Source organism: Python bivittatus, unplaced genomic scaffold (assembly GCF_059951505.1).
Source record: "Python bivittatus isolate LINGU-HERP-01145 unplaced genomic scaffold, Pbiv_v1 ctg000700_np1212, whole genome shotgun sequence".
Taxonomy (NCBI): Eukaryota; Metazoa; Chordata; class Lepidosauria; order Squamata; family Pythonidae; genus Python; species Python bivittatus.
In genome coordinates, this window is record NW_028277098.1 from 63,601,032 (window position 1) to 63,619,152 (window position 18,121).

An 18,121-nucleotide genomic window follows, 5' to 3' on the forward strand; every position below is an offset into this window, starting at 1 on the left:
ATGGCCTCTTAAGAAGGTAGTAAGTCTCTTATTGTCTTTAAACAAAACTTGAGTTCTAGTCCCGCCTTTAGGCATGAAAGCCGGCTTTGAGCCAGTCACTCTCTCTCTCAGCCCAACTCACCTCACAGGGTTGTTGTGGGGAAACAACAAGGAGGAGGAGGAAGGAGTATTAGGTATGTTCGCCGCCTTTAGTTATTTATAAAAATAATAAAGGCGGGATTAAAAAAAACTGAAAAAAAATCCAGATGCTCTACGCTTTGTACATAACGCGCAGAATGAAGTCACTCCAGTGAAGCACATTCTACTTCGACTGCTAAAGAAATGCTTGGGGGCGGGGGGAAAGCACTCTTCTCTTTCGCCTCAGCCCCTCCCCCACCGCGCAAGCGCACGGCGACCCAAGCAGACGTTCCCTTAGCAACCGCGCTCTGAGAGCTACCACGTCCCTGCCTGCTCGACTACAGCCTCCGACCAGAGCGAGCGAGAGGCATCGAAGGCGGGGGATCTGGGGATCGTGCAGGCCTGGGCACGGTGATGGGGCGTACGGCCCGCGGGCTTCTCTCCCGCTACTCCGCTCGCTATGATGCTGCTGAGCAGGAAGTCGGAAGGTCCCCTCTCGGCAGGTACTGAAGCGCAAAGCTTGAGGGCTCCTCGGGCTTCTCTTGGACCTCCTTTCCGTTCTCCGCGGGCGTGGGTCCTTGCTTCCTCTGGGCTTATCGTGGCCGGGCCTTGGGGTTGTCTGGATCTTGCTTTCCAGGCGCTGAGCCGCTTGCGTGTCTTTGCACGGGCAAACCACCTTTTACAGGGAGCGCATTTTGTGCAGCGGAGCGGGGGGGGAGGGCAGATGGCCTGTGCCGCGGAGGAGGGGGCTTGTAAGGAAGAGTGTCCCCCTCCTGAATTCCCGGCCTCCTCGGCTATTTCCTTTCGGCCCTGCGTCGTACAGCCAGTCTTTCCTTCTCATCCTTCGCCAGCCTGGTCGTAAGACATCCCGGGGGCACGATCCGGTGGCGGTCGTCTCGGAACGGGAAGCGGGTTGAGGGGTCGGATGTGGCGTTACGACAGGGCTGCCCTGTCCGTTGGCCGGAGGAAGAGGAGCAGATCTACGGCCCGCACGTGTCTTTGCGAAAAGGGCTGGAACTTTTGCAGGAGGCGGCGGGGCCACGTGGGGAAAAGGGACGATCCGGACGAAAAAAAGGCTCGTTGCCGAATCTATGGCGGTACGGATGGCGTGGACTGCCGGCTGGCGCGGCGCTGCATATTTTGAATTGGGGATGATGGACAAAAATGCAGACGACAGGCTCGAGAAACGTTTTAGGACGGTTTCCCCGAGAGACTGATGGAAAACTCCCATCACATGAGCAGTACAAAAAAAAAAATCCTCCAACCAGAGCAGCCGCCGTCCAACGGTAACGGACAAGCGGGCCTCAGTTGGGAGGATTGATGTTGCTTTCGTTGGCCTCACCGTACTAAAGGACGGTGGTTTCTATTGTCTTTATTTGGGATGCTGCAACAGTTGCTTTTTTTTTTTTTTACGCTTCACGTGTTTAACGTAGAGAAGAGTAATCGTCCAAAATGATCTTGGATACTAGAAATATTCAGGGTACACGGTGACTTCGAGACTTAAAGCAGGCCAGATTATTTCAACTCACTGCCAAATTATGCATAAGGAAATTTTAAAAGATTTTTCCTTTGGTAATTTAGCTGGCTTCTTCTTTTTTTTTTACTGTTAACTGGAAGGCAAGGAGCATTCCTTCCAGTCAGCAGCAATTCCCATGCAACATGTTTATTTGCTTGTTTATACTCCAAGTTTTACAAAAATTCAGCATCTGTGATTAAGCAAGAGGTTGCTCAGGAATTCTTCCTTTCTTTTTCATGTTACAGGCATTTTTAAAATTTCAAAGTACTTAATAGAACACTTAAAAAAAAACATTTCCAAAAACAAAATGCAATATTTGCATATTTCTGCCAGATTTTGTTTGCACAACAAATATTTGTGAGTAAATGAAACTTCATGGGGAGAACAGTTGGGCTTTATTTGGTTGGAGCATTACTTGTGTTCTCAACAAAATAGGCAAGGCAAAAGAGTATTTATAACTCCATTCAGTCCATTGTTATACTGAAGCAAACATTGAGAACATGAGCGTTGCTGGATCAGGCCAGTAGCCCCTCTAGTTCAGTTTTCTGTGTCTAACTGGCCAACTGGATGAATTCAGGAAAGTCATAAATGTGGACAGGGCAATATCCTTCATTCATGTTCCCAATCTGCTAGCATTGAAGGCAAGCTGTCTTTATTCCAGAGGAAATAAACACCCATCCAACCATGAATATGGTACTACTAGTTTCTAGGAGTTATTTCCAGGCAAGTCTATGTAAAATTATAACTGGATGAATAATTATATAAAGGATATACTTACTGCATTAAATTTCAATATAACAGTAGGTTTCATGGTCTCCATATTAAGTGTCTGGGTTTTAAACTGTATTTTTGAAGCTGTAATTTTCCCTACTTCAGTCAAGATATTGATTCATAATTGCTGACTAAACAGTTATTATGCAGAACATTTGCAACTAAGTTTACTTTCGAAGGAATTCAGTTTCATATTATAGATAATACAACATTGTGTTATCGCCCCCATTTTATTTCTTTAATGGATACTGCTGAGGTGAACATTTTTAGATTGCTAACTTTAGCTCATGATTCTAATGCCAGTTTAAATGCTCATAAATACAATTCTGATAGTAGTTGTAGTGGTATTCTGTGCAATGTAGTAGTGGAATCCTATGATACTTGGGAGGATTCCCATGGTCCATAAGACTTGTTGGATTTCACTTCTCAAGTCAGAGAAAAGAATCCAATATCGGACGGATTTCTGTTGCTGGTTTCTAAGGCAATCCTGAGTATGGTATCTCCCAGAAGTGAGTGTGGCAGGATAGATTAGGCAGAGGTGAAAATGTGCTTGATTCTAATATTCCTGGTCCTCTGTTATTCCCCAAACACCAAAAAGAATTGTGCATGCTCAATGCCTCATTTACTTTTTCTTTTAATTTCTTTCCTTTTATGAAAAATGGAAAAAATAAAATACTGCTCCTTCTGTTTTGATTATCTGCAGCCACATCAGCTGGACTTTAGGGTTTGTAGGAATATTCCAGTAAGAGTTTAGGATTATTACTGTAATTTAACATAGTGCTTATAAGAATTGGTGTTAATTTTGACTGACCATCTTGTTATTTCCAGCCAGGTTTGGAGATGGCTTGTATGATTCTTATATGAGAATAGATCAAATTAGATATCCAGATCCTACAAATGAAGAATGTGCCCCTTCTGGTTTTCCTTCACTAGGGAGATCTAATGTAAGTAATTTCACACTTCTTGAGTTTTGTTACTGCTGGGACAACACAAACTAGATCCTTTAACAAACCAGGATATTAATACTAAGATTATGCAGTGCTTCTGATATGATTCAGAAGAGATGCTTTGTTGCACAAATGTGACATCTGTGTGTAGCCACATTTGTTTCCAGGATCTCATGGCTGCTTTAACAGGTTGCACACATGTGCTACATTCACTCTCACTCACTGAGGGACTTCCAAATACAGCCTGAAACATTGCACAACCCTAACAAGTACATCTATATCAGCAAGGAAGGCTGAAGTAAAGTATTGTGTTTTGTAATGTCTTTTTCCAGTTATTCAGCATGATTAAGAATGTTACAGGTAGTTTTCATTTAGTGATTGCCTCGTACAACAACCGCTTGCAGTTATAACAGTGATGAAAAAGTAACTTTGCAACCAATCCTGGCATTTACAACCTTCACAGGTCTGTAAAGCAAGGGAAAGCTGAAGTAAGATCAGAAGCACAGTTGTGGTTTCACTTAGCAACCACTTCACTTAACAACCAAGTAGCCGGTCCCAATTGTCATTGCTAAATGAGGACTGCCTGTACTTAATAACATGATGAAGCTTACACGACTAATATTTGTGGAGATTTCTTGTTTTTAATAAATATCAAGTACTGTATAGCCTTGCAAATAGATTTTCTGGGACTGGTCATCCACCTCTTGTACTGCTTTTCTTAGTGTTTTCTCCTTTCCCCTTAGTAGAATAAGGGATAGTGTTCCTACTGAAGGAAATGGCCTGAAGAAAACAATAGCCATATGTAGGTAAGAGAATAACATAATTAATCAAGTGACCTGAATTAAGAGATGTCACAATCCTCCATCTCATTGTACCAGGCAGTTAATCTAGAACTGTAGACTCCTTGCCTATTTATGGCTTGTCCATTCAGCTGACAAAGGGGAAACCAACTGGCTTTTCCTTTTTCAACATTTAAATGATAATATGTTTTCCTGTTGACAAACATTAAGATATTAAGACTGCAATTATGACTGCATTAGTATTTTAACTGTTTACTCAGAATACGAGGGTGCAAGTGGCAAGAGTAGCTTTTCTCTCACTGATAGACTTGAAAAGAGTTATATTTTGAATGTTACAGTAATTAGTTTTTATGGTAAAATAGATTAGAAAAAAAATCAGTAAATATTTCTTTGCAGAAGAAGTAAGCACTGGAGAGTATCTCTTTACTGAAAAGAAGAGCTCACACTGTAGTTATGTTTCATCTTGTACTGTGGTGTCTATGACCACTCCATTTGTAGTCAATATTCTCAGAGGACTGTTACTGTCAATTAGGTAAGTGTTTAATTACAGGGCTGAAAAGTTATTGGTTCTGTTTTTTAAAATATAAAAAAGGAATTCCCTTATGTGCTGTCATTAAAACAAGATTGCTGTTTCTTTTGGAAACAGTGGTGTTTTCTGTCACTCGGATTGTTTTTGTAGAAATTATAGATGCCTTGATCAGCGTCATGTATCTTGTGAGCTTGCTAGAGAGGATTGGTTAGGTTGCAGCAATTATATCCAGCTGTTGCAACAGTCGTAACAGTAAGATGCTCTGCAAATACTTTCAAGCAACAGGAGTATTCTATTCTGAGTAAAACCAAAGCTTGCCTGCAGATCTGATCACTGAAAGAAAAGGCTGGCATGTATAGTTCTAGCATCCTTTCATGCATGCCATAATTGCTTCTTGGAAGCTTATAGCTAAAAGTCAGAGGGAAAAAAGATATTTAAATTTGGTAAAGAGATTCAGGAGCAAATATAGTGGGTCAAATCATGTTTTATAAACTGGGACAGGTCAGTTGAAGTCACTTAGACATTCCACAGAGTAACACTGAATTTTCCCATCTTTTAATTTTTTTTTATGAAATACCTGTACTTGCATTTTCAGATTTGGTGGGAGAGGACATATAAAGGGATACTGTATTATTTACTTATTTAAAGAAATCCCTCTAAATCAGTTATTTCTATTTGTGAATTATATCTGGTGCAGTTCCTCTGTAGAAGTGAGATTGCAATCCTGGTGGTAAAGGATCCCCTGTGAAATTCACTTCAAGCAGTATTTGCTTCAGAGTGAACATGCTTGGACATAGATTACAACTTGCCTGCTCTGATCAGAAATGTTTGTGCTATCAAACTTGGTAGAATTTTTTAAAAACTGAAATACTTATAAAAGCATTAGCACAGTTAAATGAAAAGTGTTGAAATGGTTTAAATAAGTGTCTTTTTTTTTCTTTCTACCATAAGTAAGTTTTGTGTAAAAATAAAATACCCAGTAATTTGTTCAACATTGGCTATATATGGTGCTATAAATATTGTTACATATTCAGTGACAGTACTAACATGTTTGAAAATGTACTATAAAATCTAACATTTGGCCTCTAATAGTCTCAACCTAGTATGTCTTAATTTCTGAAGGACTAATTTCCATTAGACTTATGTGCAGCCCTGCCATATTTATTCAGAAGTAAGCAGTGCAGTACTGAGAGTCTTCTAAATGTGAGTTATATTGGAGTTACTTAAAATGAATGAAAGTTGAGATGAGCAACACCCTGTATGTGTTCTCAATTCAGTTCTCTTGGCAGCTAACAGCTGAATCTATGGACTAAATAAATGATATGGTCCAAGAGGAAGTGTTGGAGGGAGGATGACAGGTTACTCTGAAGTCATCTGACTGAAAATGAAACCTGAAGTTAAAATTGTAATGTGGGTCAGTCTGCTAAAAGTCGTTTGTCCATAATCTATGTAATGGGATGTCTGGAGAATGTAGAGAATTGAAGAAAATATATTTGAATCCTAGGAAAGTAGAAAGTATGAGAAAGAAACTCAAAATAATTCTGCCTTGATTGTGTTAGGCAGAAGCTGAAGTAGAGAAGGTGTTTGGCTTTCAATATTTTGTTACAGTGCCATAAGCACAATAAAGTACATTCCAAGACTCTTAGGGACTCCTGTTTCCTGACTTTACCTACCTCAAAGAGCTGACAATCTGTTGTCTCTACTTGTGAGAAGACTCTATACATCCCAGTTGTTTCAGTGCAGTCAGGTTACCAAAGATGAACAACAAGATAGTTGTATGTGAACATACTGATTGTTGTAGTGGAGAGAAGTAAGATTCTTAGCTATCTAACAGTAGAATGTAGCCCTCCTAAAAACCTTAAGAATGGGTAAATTCCTTTCACTGGCAATGATGCATCTATTTTACCCTAACAATTTATTTTTTGTATTTAGACAGTTGTTGGAAGTCAGGCAGGATACAAATTCGATAAATAAAATAAACATGAGCTAAGATGATTTTCACTAAATCACAAAAGATTGATGTTTTAAAAATTATAAATCACTATGCCAGCCCTTTTTACTGTTTTAAATAATTAAGATAACATTAGCAATTCTTAGTCTTTTCTGTACAGTTATTTTCTAACATTCATCACATCACATAAGAAATGTATAAGAGTGGCTACTGCGGTCATTTCACCTCCTCCCATTCTAGTATTGTTAACTTGGTATCATGTAACTATTTACAGCTGGTCACAAGAGATATATGGCTATATATATGCAAAAAGAGGGAACTCTTAATGGTCACAGAAGGTAAGCTTTCTGCTGGGGAATGAAAAGCAGTCCACTTGTTGATTGCTAGCCAAAGCATTGTGATTGCTTCTGCAGCTAGAGGGATCACAAGTTGGTTAAATTGAGCAGAACAAACATTTGCTGTAATCACATTTCTACTGTTACTTGTTCCTGTGGTTAGTACTGCCTGCAGTCCATTCTGCAACAGGAGTAGAATGAGAACTAAAGAATATTAGAACAGTATCTAAGTAGCAATACACTCACTTGCTTATCAACAACATTGAGCAACTCAGTCTGAAATATACATTGTAGCTCTTGATTACTGCAAATTGTTATTTTTGTATGTCTCAAACTTTCCACAGGTAAGCCTCCAACAGTGCTGCCAATGCTATGTGAACTAAATTAAGCCTATAGCATGACTAACTAGTGTGATTCTGACTTTTCTCTGTGGGATTGCCAGTCTTCATGCTCAAGTGAGCAGCTATATTATCGAAAGCTGCTTGATTGACAGTAATGTGGTGAAACCATTTCCAGCACCTGCTAAGCTATTATATGGCATGCAGATAAGTAAATGTTGCTGGCACTGAAAAGATTGCAGTTCCATCCATGTTTTTTTTCCCAAAACCCACTCTGTTTTTGAAGCTGTTTGTCACAGCTGTTTCTTTGTTACTTGCAGTGAACAAACAGAGCATGAGTAAGAGGGAGTCATTCATTTCTTAACTCAGTGGTCTCAGGGTGGGTTTTTGAATAGAATAAGGACATAGACTTCTTAGCTACCAAGCTCAGGACCTGCAACTCTTACGGCCCATTCCGTAAGTTCACCTGTAAGACATGTATGATTCTACTACATTAGGATTCTTAAGACCATAAGAAGCTATGTGATACTATGTTGGGCAGTTCATCTGTTTAACTCCAGTATTACCTACATTGCCTAGCCATGTAGGGGCTTGAACTTTTGCAGGCCTAGAAATACCAGGAATTGAATTTGAGGCCTTTTCCACAGAAGTCTGTAACTCTTCTTTTTCTCCACACAAGTCTCTTGGATCTGGCCTAGATTTTGATCCAGATGTGGATGGCTGGAGAAAGATATATGCCATGCCTAGTCCTGTTTGCTTCCTACCTGTCCCGCCATTACCATTGCTCTCTCACATCTGTTTTCTATTACTGTTTTTAAAACTGTGTTTTAAATTGGTAAATTCTGTACTGCCAATTATTTACATTTAATTAAAAGGATGCATTTATTTTAGGATGGTTTCCTCATCTTTCTGTTCTAAGAGTGGGGAAGTTCACCAGTACAGTGGTACCTCGGGTCACAAACGCTTCTGTTCACGACCAATTCAGGTCACGAACAGCACCGCTCGCAAAATTTTGCTTCCGTTCGCGAACGCCGGATCGGGTGACGAACAGGATCCGCGGCCATTTTCCCTGCCGTGACACATGGTCGTGGCTTCCTGTAGGGAGGGGGACTCTCCCTCCAAGCAATAACCGCCTCCCCACCCACCTTCCTGTCCTCCACGCCAGAAGTCGCATCGAGCAAGGTTAGGGTTCTCTCTCTTCATACTGTATTTTGTGTCATATTTTTGCGGTTTAAAAAAAAAAAAACATATGGTTCAGAACGGATTAACCGTAATTACATTGAACCTTATGGGAAAATTTGATTCGGGATGTGACCAAAATCGGGTCGCGACCAAATTCGTAGGGGTCAGAACGGATTAACTATTTATATTGAACCTTATGGGAAAATTTGATTCGGGTTGCGACCAATTCGGGTTGCGACCAGAGTCACGGAACGAATTAAGTTCGTGAACCGAGGTACCACTGTATGTGTTATAATATTACAAGAGAATATGTCTAAAATCATAGTCTTCTAATAAAACAAGATAAGTAATGTCACATCAAGTTCACAAAGAAAGTCTTAATAGATCAAACAGAAGTGCTAAACCAAATGCTAGCATGCTCACTTGACACCCCCCCCCAAAGTGAGAAGATTCAAAGCAAATATCTCAGAGTTCTGTTATCTCAGTGCCACAGAAAAGGATCTTTTTCTTGTTGTTCCACCCAAGTGCATCTTACCCAAATGTCAGGTGTACAGGAAATCTCCAGCTGCTCAGGGAGGTAGGTAGTAGCATTTGTATGCAAGTTGAGAGAATGTTTAGAGCTTTAAATAAATAATGAAAATGAACAGACAACCAAAGAAACTAGAATACCTTTGTATGATAGCTTCCTTACTATTGATTTCAGTGAGTAACCTCATAGTTGCATTATTGACAAGCCATATTACTGGTGGTCAGATTAGTATTATCTATATGTAGTGATACTGTATAAAGAGGCTTGCATCTGTATGTGTCAGATTTTATAATCCAGGCTTCTTATTTCTGTATAATAACGGCTAATTCAATGGAGGACATTGAGGTTGTCTTGTGTATGATATGTGTATGATGGGAAGAAAACATCACAGAGATATGCCACATACCACGTACGTGGAATCATTTTCTCTATATATGGGCAATATGAGAAGCTCATCTGCGTGTCCTGTTGTTTGTACAGGTGGTCCTCGGGTTACGGCTACTCATTCAGCAATTCAGCAAAAAGTTAAAACAGTGCTGAACAAAAGGGACTTATGACCAGTCCTCAAAGTTGTGGTTGTTGCAGCATCCCTGCGATCATGCGATTATGATTTGAGCACTTGGCAATCAGCTCACAATTACGATGGTTGCAGCATCCCACAGTCATGTGATCACCATTTGCGACCTTCCCTGCTGGCTTCCCACAAGCATAGTCAATGGGGAAGCCGGCAGGAGGTCGCAAGTAGCTCCTGCTCCCATCACTTTTTTGCCCACCCACACTCCATGGCACCCACCTGCCTGCCTGCACTCCATAGCCATTGGAGGACTAAGTATCATTTTTTTCCCAAATCTTCTGGATTTCTGAGTCATATTTTTCTGGTAATTGGCTATCTTTTTGTCTGGCATATGAAAACTAGAAACTTGCTTTTTATGGTAAAATATAAACTGTTGTATACAGTTTCCATGGAGCATAGCTTGAAGGCTGAATTTTCCACTACTCAAAGAACAGATGTGAGAAATGCTTCTCATTTTATTTCTACAATGGTTCAGTCTAAAGCATCCTACTCTCTCGTATGTATACAGCCCCAAAGTTATCCTCTTGTGAGTCAATTTCTCGCTACTTTGCGTTCATTTCATATTTATCCAGTAACAGAATAGCTTCTTTCATTGCCAATTGTTTCTTCATTATGCTGTGTTACTTCAAAGTAAATATAAATATATTACTAATGTTTAACTTCAGACTTTTTTCCAGCTTATATTGTACCTAAATATTTTATGTGGGACAAAATTACAGTTCACATTCATTTCCTGTTGGACTCTCTGTGTTGCTATTCTTTTGTTTTTTTGGCCACCATTATCTGCAAAATGAAAATAATGTGTCCAGAATTCTTTTGTCCACTAGAAGATCAGATGTTTCTGAAAATAGATGTCTTCTTTGAAACCTGGTTGTTCTAAATTAATAAAGAATTGCTGATACTTGGATTAATGTGCTGGGAGGGGCCATCTTATTCAGAATTTTATAGCATTCCTCTTTCTTTCTCCTCAGTTCAGCCATAAGATACTGAAGAATCTGTTAATAAAATGCTAATTCTCTGGATCATATTTTCTGTGACTTCTAGGAAAGGTGTGTGTCTCAAAATATACTGTCTATATTTTCCAAACAGATATAGCAGTTAAGCTGTAAAATACAGATCTTGGTGTCCTGAAACTGCATTTTCTGAACCAATGTCGTAACTGTGTTTTGGCATTTCATTGAAAAGGTATACAAATAACTTTTCACAAGAGTTATTAATTTGCTGTTTTGGTGGAGTAATAAATTTGCTATAAAAATGAAACAAGATACCATCATTTGTTGGCTAGTTCAAGCATACATATTTTTAAAGAAATAAAAGCTGCTATTTAGGTGCAAGGGCTGATGTCATTATTTGGAGATTTAAGGCTAAAATAGAAGATATCTCAGCACTACTTACAATTGTTTCATAATATAGCATGGTACCTTGCAGCTTTCTTGCAGAATCAATTAAGTATGTCAGACTTATGCTGGTCTGCTTTGTGGACCTCAACAAGGTATTTTGCAAATTGGAGCTGCTCTAACCCAAATTCTGTAAGAGTGGCTCATTCATTCAGTGCTCTTGCAAGGTGGCTGCTCTGTACCACTTTTAGAATAGGGTATTGCTTTGCTTCATGGCATTGCTTTGAAGCCTATTATGCACATTGCCTTTACTGAAATAGAATTTGAAGAGAATCTCCAAATGTTACAGTTATTTCAAATAGAGATAAATCGTTTTTAATGTTTTCTATTTTTGATTTGCAATTTTGCAGGGAAAATATTTAGTTCCTTGTTTGCATAGGGTAACAAAACTCTTTGTAGGGCTCAAAAATAAGTTAGTATTCTAGAAGTAATAGAAAACATACATGTGTACCTTCATACAACTGCAGATAAAAAGTGAATGAGAGGTAGGAATGTACTAATTTGAGAGCAGTGTGGAATTCTTGATAATCAAATTATTCACTAATTCTGTCTTAACCCTTTTGGAAAGTCATAATCTGCTGCTGTTTATCTGCATGCTTATTTGTGATCTGCTACATTTTTGCTTTCCTGTAACTTACTGTTACTGATTCCAGGCTAGTAAAACTAATTTACAGGTTATTGGTTGCTTCAAGCCATGCTTTCATTACATGCCGCTATGCTGGTTGAAGAATAGATGTTGCAGAATTACTTTAGTGCATGCGAATATAAAATATACTACATCGGGTTTATGTAAACATTAGTATATTTCTATATATTCCCTCTGAAGTTAAATGTTAAATTTGTGTTGAATTCTAAGGACTTTCTCTGTTTCATCCCTAAAGGTAACTAGTAACACAGTCACAATGAAGGATCATCCTTTGACTGGGAGCCAAGTCAAAGTTGAGCAATTATTTGAAGACTCTGGAAATAGAAGGAGCAGCACTCTGCAGTCCTCTGGAATAAATGGCTCTGAAAGGTCATTTCCAACTCCATCAAAAGATAAAAGCACTGATAGTATATGCACCATCAAAAATAGTGGCAGCTCCATAAAAGCACAGAAAGCTGGTTGTCAGTCTGCAGAGCAAGCACTGAAGCAATATAAGCAGCAGTTAACAGCCTACGAGCAACAAGAAATATTTAATTTTCCTGAAATCTATTTTGTGGGCCCAAATGCAAAGAAAAGACAAGGAGTCATTGGTGGCCCAAACAATGGTGGATATGATGATGAGCAAGGCAGCTACATTCATGTACCTCATGACCATCTTGCCTACCGATATGAAGTGCTTAAAATAATTGGGAAAGGCAGCTTTGGCCAAGTAGCGAAAGTGTTTGATCACAAACACCACCACCATTTGGCTCTAAAGATGGTACGCAACGAGAAACGATTTCACCGGCAAGCGGCAGAAGAAATACGCATCTTGGAACATCTCAAAAAGCAAGATAAAACTGGCAGCATGAATGTTATTCACATGCTAGAAAGTTTTACCTTTCGAAATCACATATGTATGACCTTTGAGCTCTTGAGCATGAATCTGTATGAGCTGATCAAAAGAAATAAGTTTCAAGGCTTCAGTGTGCAGCTTGTACGTAAATTTGCCCACTCAATATTGCAATGCCTGGAGGGGCTTTACAGAAACAAAATTATACATTGTGACTTAAAACCTGAAAATATTCTTCTGAAACAGCAAGGGCGGAGTGGAATCAAAGTAATTGATTTTGGATCTAGCTGTTTTGAGCACCAAAGAGTTTATACTTACATACAGTCTCGGTTTTACAGAGCCCCAGAAGTTATCCTGGGAAGTCGCTATGGGATGCCCATAGATATGTGGAGTTTTGGTTGTATTCTCGTGGAACTTCTGACTGGTTATCCTTTGTTTCCAGGAGAGGATGAGGGTGATCAGCTAGCTTGTATGATGGAGCTCCTTGGAATGCCCCCACAGAAATTGCTAGACCAATCCAAGCGAGCCAAAAACTTCATCAATTCGAAAGGTCATCCTCGCTATTGCACTGTAACAACACAAGCAGATGGGAAAGTTACTCTTAATGGTAGCAGATCACGAAGGGGTAAAATGCGTGGTGCTCCAGGCAACAAGGACTGGATCACAGCCTTAAAAGGCTGTGATGACCCTTTGTTTATAGAATTCTTAAAAGAATGTCTTAATTGGGATCCTTCTGCACGGATGACTCCTAGCCAGGCTTTAAGACATCCTTGGATTTGTAAACGAGTACCTAAGCCTCCCAGCGTGGACAAAAGTTCAGGCAAACGGATTGCTCACTATACAAGCTCTTTCCCAGGGATAGGTTCCAGATTACCCCCAGTTGTTGGGGTAGCAAACAAACTGAGAGCTAATCTAATGTCTGATTCAAATGCCAATATGCCTCTATGTACTGTGCTACCAAAATTGGTCAGCTAATAGAGAATTACATATTCCCAGAGTACATGTACTGTGTTTGTTATTATCTCCTTGAAACACAAAGAGACAAGTGTAGGGGTCTGGGGAAAAAATTATTGAAGGCTGAATCTTGTATAAAAAAAATGAATGAAAACAAGCATTTTAAGGGCTATAATTATTTAATCAAATTGTTTCAGCTAGACTGGGATGCTTGTTGTATTACTTCTGATAAGTCAACATATTTGTTTATTCAATGAGATCACATGCTGTATAACAGATTTTAGAGCAACAGTATAATAAACCTCAAAATCACTTCTTATGCAGACAGTCGTGATAACCAGGCAATTGGGTGCAAAGTGGTTTAAAGATAAATTGCACTTGATAGTGAATTCCTTACAAAATGATGGTCAAAAAGCACAAGTTCTTAAGCTTTTTGTTCTCTAGGAGTTATTGTAGTAATTTTTATGTATAACTACAAGATTTCTGAGTTTGCGAAAATCACTTTGCGGACTCTCCTTCAAATTGCTTGCAGACAAGCACCTTGAAAAACGTGGGTGGTGAGCTGGAGCTTTGAAGATGCTAGTTTTTGGTCTCTTGTTTTAATGTTTTTATTTCTTCATTCCAACATTTTAAATTGAATTAACTGATCACACATGGAGATAAAAAATATTTCTGAGAAAATGTCTTGTCTATTAAAGTAAGTTGCTTTTAATTTTATAAAGGATAAACTCTGAGGAAAATGCTGTTTTCAAGTCTCAACCTCAATTAGATGCAAAAAGATGGGTGTTTCAAATATTTTGTACAGGAAAATGTAATGGGCAGCATCTGGATACTGGAAAATAAAATAGATGTATTTTACTAGTGCACGTAAGCTTGCCTCTTGGTTTTCCCATTCAAGATCTTGATTACAAACACTTGATCTTTAGCAAAGCACAAAACAGTATTATATAGACCTGAAGTACAGTTTGGGTATCTGGTGCAGGTTTACTGGATCTCTGTGTATTATTGGTATCCATTTGCATTGGATGTTCACCAATCAGTTGAAGATTAACTGTTATTTAAATTCCATTTTCCACATTGGATGCATTCTATGTGATGATTAGTAATTTGTAGAACAGCTCATCACTGAGAAATTAATTTGCTTCCTCTTGTTTTTGTGTTAGCTGTATTTACTCTCATAAGTTAATGTCACAAATGCTAGTTTATATACTCATGCTGTTTATTCAGATTGCAATGCAATTTCTGTAAATGTGTGTTAATAATAGCCTTGCATAACTAGGAAAACGTGAAGAGTCTTCAAGAATGGAGACTCTATAGATGCCGCCAACTATTCAGAACCAGAAAGCTATATTGCATTTACATATAAATTATTCTGATTCCAAGTAAATACCTTAATTTCCCTGTTTCAGATAGTTGGGCTGTAATATAATCTGCATAGCCATTTAAGATTATTTGAAATTAAGAATTTTTTCTTAACAGTAAAACTGATCACAGCACAGACTTTTTAGATTGTCAACATCCTCAAGACAGTTCAGACCAAAATAATTTATTGTGGTAGCAGACATTGAGTGTATAGAGCATTGCTCATATGTTCTCAGAGATAAATCCCAATGAGGTCAGTGGGATTTACTCCCAAATTCATTTGTATAGCACAGCTTAAGGGAACCATCTACGTGAATAGCTTTTTTATATATATCCTTGGGGGGGAAAAAAGTATTTCTCTTACTGAGAAATGCCATGTGTATTACATTGTGTTGTTTTTATTTTTGAAGTGCATGGTTTAATATAACATGAAATAAATATGACATTAATATTGCAGGTAAGGAAACAATTTACTTTCACCTCGGCAAGATAATCTTGTACAAAGCATTATTTATTTTATTGTATAAACATTTTAATGTTTACTGCATTTGTATACCATTCCATTAGCTGAGGAATTTGGGGCAGTTTGCTAATAAAAGAATAAAATCATGACGTAAACAGGTACAATAAAACATAATGTAAAATTTAAAACTTGATTTTAGTTGCATATTTATAGCTCATTGCATTTGTTTTAATTGTTCATCTTCTGTATAAAATGCAGTAAATTTCTACAAAACTACAAGCTATACTGAAATATCTGCAGTATACTATAGCTTGTTGTTATTTTTATAGCTTTGGATAATACTGAATCCTGTGGATAAAAGTCACCATCAATAAAATCCAGGTCATTTGGGGAAATGAAATACTTGATTAAATGCCTGTAGTCCAGAGATGTTAACGGAAATCTTCTCAGTGTTTTCCTGAAAGAAAATATCAATATGATATAGTTAATTGAGGTGAAATTGTCTTTTGTCTAGGTTGGTACAAAAGTCTAATAATCTTAATGTCTTGCATTGTCTCTTCAAATCTCTTATTCCCAAAGCAATGTCCTCAGTTCCTGTATAGTAACCAAGAAAGTGATTATGTGGATATAAAGAAATAGGCAACGTAATGCTCTTCAGAGTTCTGAACAACAGCTTCCATATAATTCTTGACCTTTGACTATGCTGTGATTTATGGAACTTGTAGATCAAACTATCTTGAGAACATGAGATTTCCTACCCTTCTTTGCACACAAGAATTGCAGGGCTCTCTGCTGGAACTAGCTTAAGCTAGTGGGACAGTCAAATGTTCTTGTGCCTTATTTTACTCATCTACATCTATTTCCATGCAACATATTCAGGAGTTATAGGAAGTTCCAAAGTGACACTAAAATCGGTATGAAATACTTACAAATTAGATTTGTATTTTATTTTGGATACGATGACAATGCAGCAATGTGTTGCAAATTAATGAGTGCTAAACTGCATGATAACTTGGAATGATATGTGTGGGTGAAGGAACATTTTCAAAAGTTAGAGTCTAAATGTATATAAATGCAATGAAAAAACTGCTCAAACTTGAGATATTTTCTTTAAAAATAAAATGTTTTCTTTTTTAGACTCAAGCTGTGTGCACTTCTAAAAAATTTCTCCTGTTTAGCATTCAGGATCACCTGTAAATTCTGTGAGAAATTAAAATTCACTTATTAAAAAAAAAAACTCTCTTAAATGTACATTGAGGAACATAATGATAACAAAATGATTAATTGAACGTAAGTGTGCTAAAGTCACAGCGCAAGAACTGAAGCTGGCATTGGGGTTCAGCATCTTGGGACTCACTCATTTTTAAAGCCAGGCTTTAGCTGTGTGTTCCAGAAGTGGACTAAAGTTAAGAATGAGCTTTACTAATAATAACATAAGTGACTTACAGTGGATAGCAACATTTTCTAGCTTTGCAACAGCATAAAGCCCAAACCCCATTGGACTGCTGATTGTGAAAAAACCAGAAGTGGGTTCTGATGGGAAAGGATCGTGAACTTGGTTTTGGTACTGATAAACTATTGGCTGTGCATATGCACATTTTCCCTCAATTATTAATGTCTATTGCCTGAGCTTGACTCAGCTTTTGGCTGATGGATCTGAGTTCCAATGTGATAGAAAATAAGACCCACAATCTTGTAGTATGTATGCCCCTTCTAAAATTGGCAAAAATAAACAACAGTATAACCAACTGTGAAAAGCTAAGAGAAAGTTAAAACCCAGTATATTGCAAAGATTTGGAGTGAAGCTTTGATGCTCTGAACTCAGTAAGTTTCTACCAATGTTTAGCAGTACAGTAGCAGAATGAATACTGTATTGAACAACTACATATAATGTTTGGATAATGCGTAAGTACACAGTTTGGGTTTTCTTGATGCTATATTTGGAGCCCAGCCTTTTAATGTACAAGGCTGTGATGAAAAAGCCATTTATGTTCACTTAAGAATTTTGACTGAGCTCGCACACTTTGTAATTTAGCATGTATGTACCTAGCCATTTTGGCTCGTAAGCTGATCTATCACTTAGCATGTTGGGTGATGTCAGCGAATTTTAATCAGCGTGGTTTATGAATCCAGTTTTTGAGTTCCATCCAATTTCAGTTTCATCATGTTTCCAAACAAATCTATTTCCTGTAAAGTACATGCTAACATTTCTATGCCATTCTTCTCCCAGTGCTCCTGATTAAGAATTTGATGGGTGTGCATGTAAAAGAAAAATTAAAAAACTGAAGTGCACGTGCAGTAAACCGGCCAGATCAAATACGTGAAACAGCAACCATTTTATGACTATTCATATTCCTTGATGTGGCAAGGAATAACATTGAAACAAATAGGTTAACATTAATAGATATTAACGAGTTATGATCGATTTCTGATCCCAGATAATTAGCATTTTGTACCTGCTGCTTAGTAATGACCCACCTCCATCCCCAGCCACTTTTTATTTCACTGTATTAATATCTATAGATTGCCTCTTGTACATTTTTTAAAAGAGAAACCATGCTATAATTTCAGGTTATGGCAGCTAAATGTGAGTTTGTCAAAGCTATGGAATTAGACATCTTACATAACATTCTTCTGCTGTCACTCTTCAACTTTAAGTTGCAGAAACCCAGAATGCTTTTTAAAAACAAAAATCACTGCCCTGGAAAGGAAAACCTAGCATGAATTAATCAAGACAGATTTTGTTTGTATCAAAGCCTATGTCTTGGTACAGTAGCTTACTCAATGAGACAGTTGCATATTTTGAAGCTAAAGTTACATGCTGTAAAGAAAGCCTTCACAGCTGTGAAATACAAGATGATACTGGGAGATTTGTGGA

General features: G+C 38.0%; 1 protein-coding gene across 13 annotated transcripts; it reads left to right on the forward strand.

Moving 5' to 3' along the window:
- Nucleotides 1-478: 478 nt before the first annotated feature.
- On the forward strand, nucleotides 479-16,386 carry DYRK3 (dual specificity tyrosine phosphorylation regulated kinase 3). 13 transcript variants are annotated; one of them, XM_025174019.2, is made up of 5 exons: nucleotides 3,233-3,348; nucleotides 4,095-4,157; nucleotides 4,548-4,683; nucleotides 10,561-10,638; nucleotides 11,868-16,386. In XM_025174019.2, the coding sequence occupies exon 5, from the start codon at nucleotides 11,889-11,891 to the stop codon at nucleotides 13,437-13,439; it is 1,551 nt and encodes a 516-aa protein (XP_025029787.2). In that variant the 5' UTR covers nucleotides 3,233-3,348; nucleotides 4,095-4,157; nucleotides 4,548-4,683; nucleotides 10,561-10,638; nucleotides 11,868-11,888; the 3' UTR covers nucleotides 13,440-16,386. The 13 variants fall into 13 exon arrangements, with proteins under 13 accessions (XP_007439644.2, XP_025029791.2, XP_007439643.2 ...); XM_025174021.2 differs by lacking the exon at nucleotides 10,561-10,638 and adding an exon at nucleotides 10,679-10,774; XM_025174020.2 differs by lacking the exon at nucleotides 4,548-4,683.
- The last annotated feature ends 1,735 nt before the right edge of the window (nucleotides 16,387-18,121 follow it).

What these genes read in the sequence shown, in the direction of transcription:
- DYRK3 (XM_007439581.3), top strand. Translation starts at nt 532, where the DNA reads ATGGGGCGTACGGCCCGCGGGCTTCTCTCCCGCTACTCCGCTCGCTAT. An exon ending in GGAAGGTCCCCTCTCGGCAG is followed by an intron (nt 621 to 3,236) that starts GTACTGAAGCGC and finishes ATTTCCAGCCAG; the next exon opens with GTTTGGAGATGGCTTGTATG. An exon ending in CTTCACTAGGGAGATCTAAT is followed by an intron (nt 3,349 to 11,867) that starts GTAAGTAATTTC and finishes TCATCCCTAAAG; the next exon opens with GTAACTAGTAACACAGTCAC.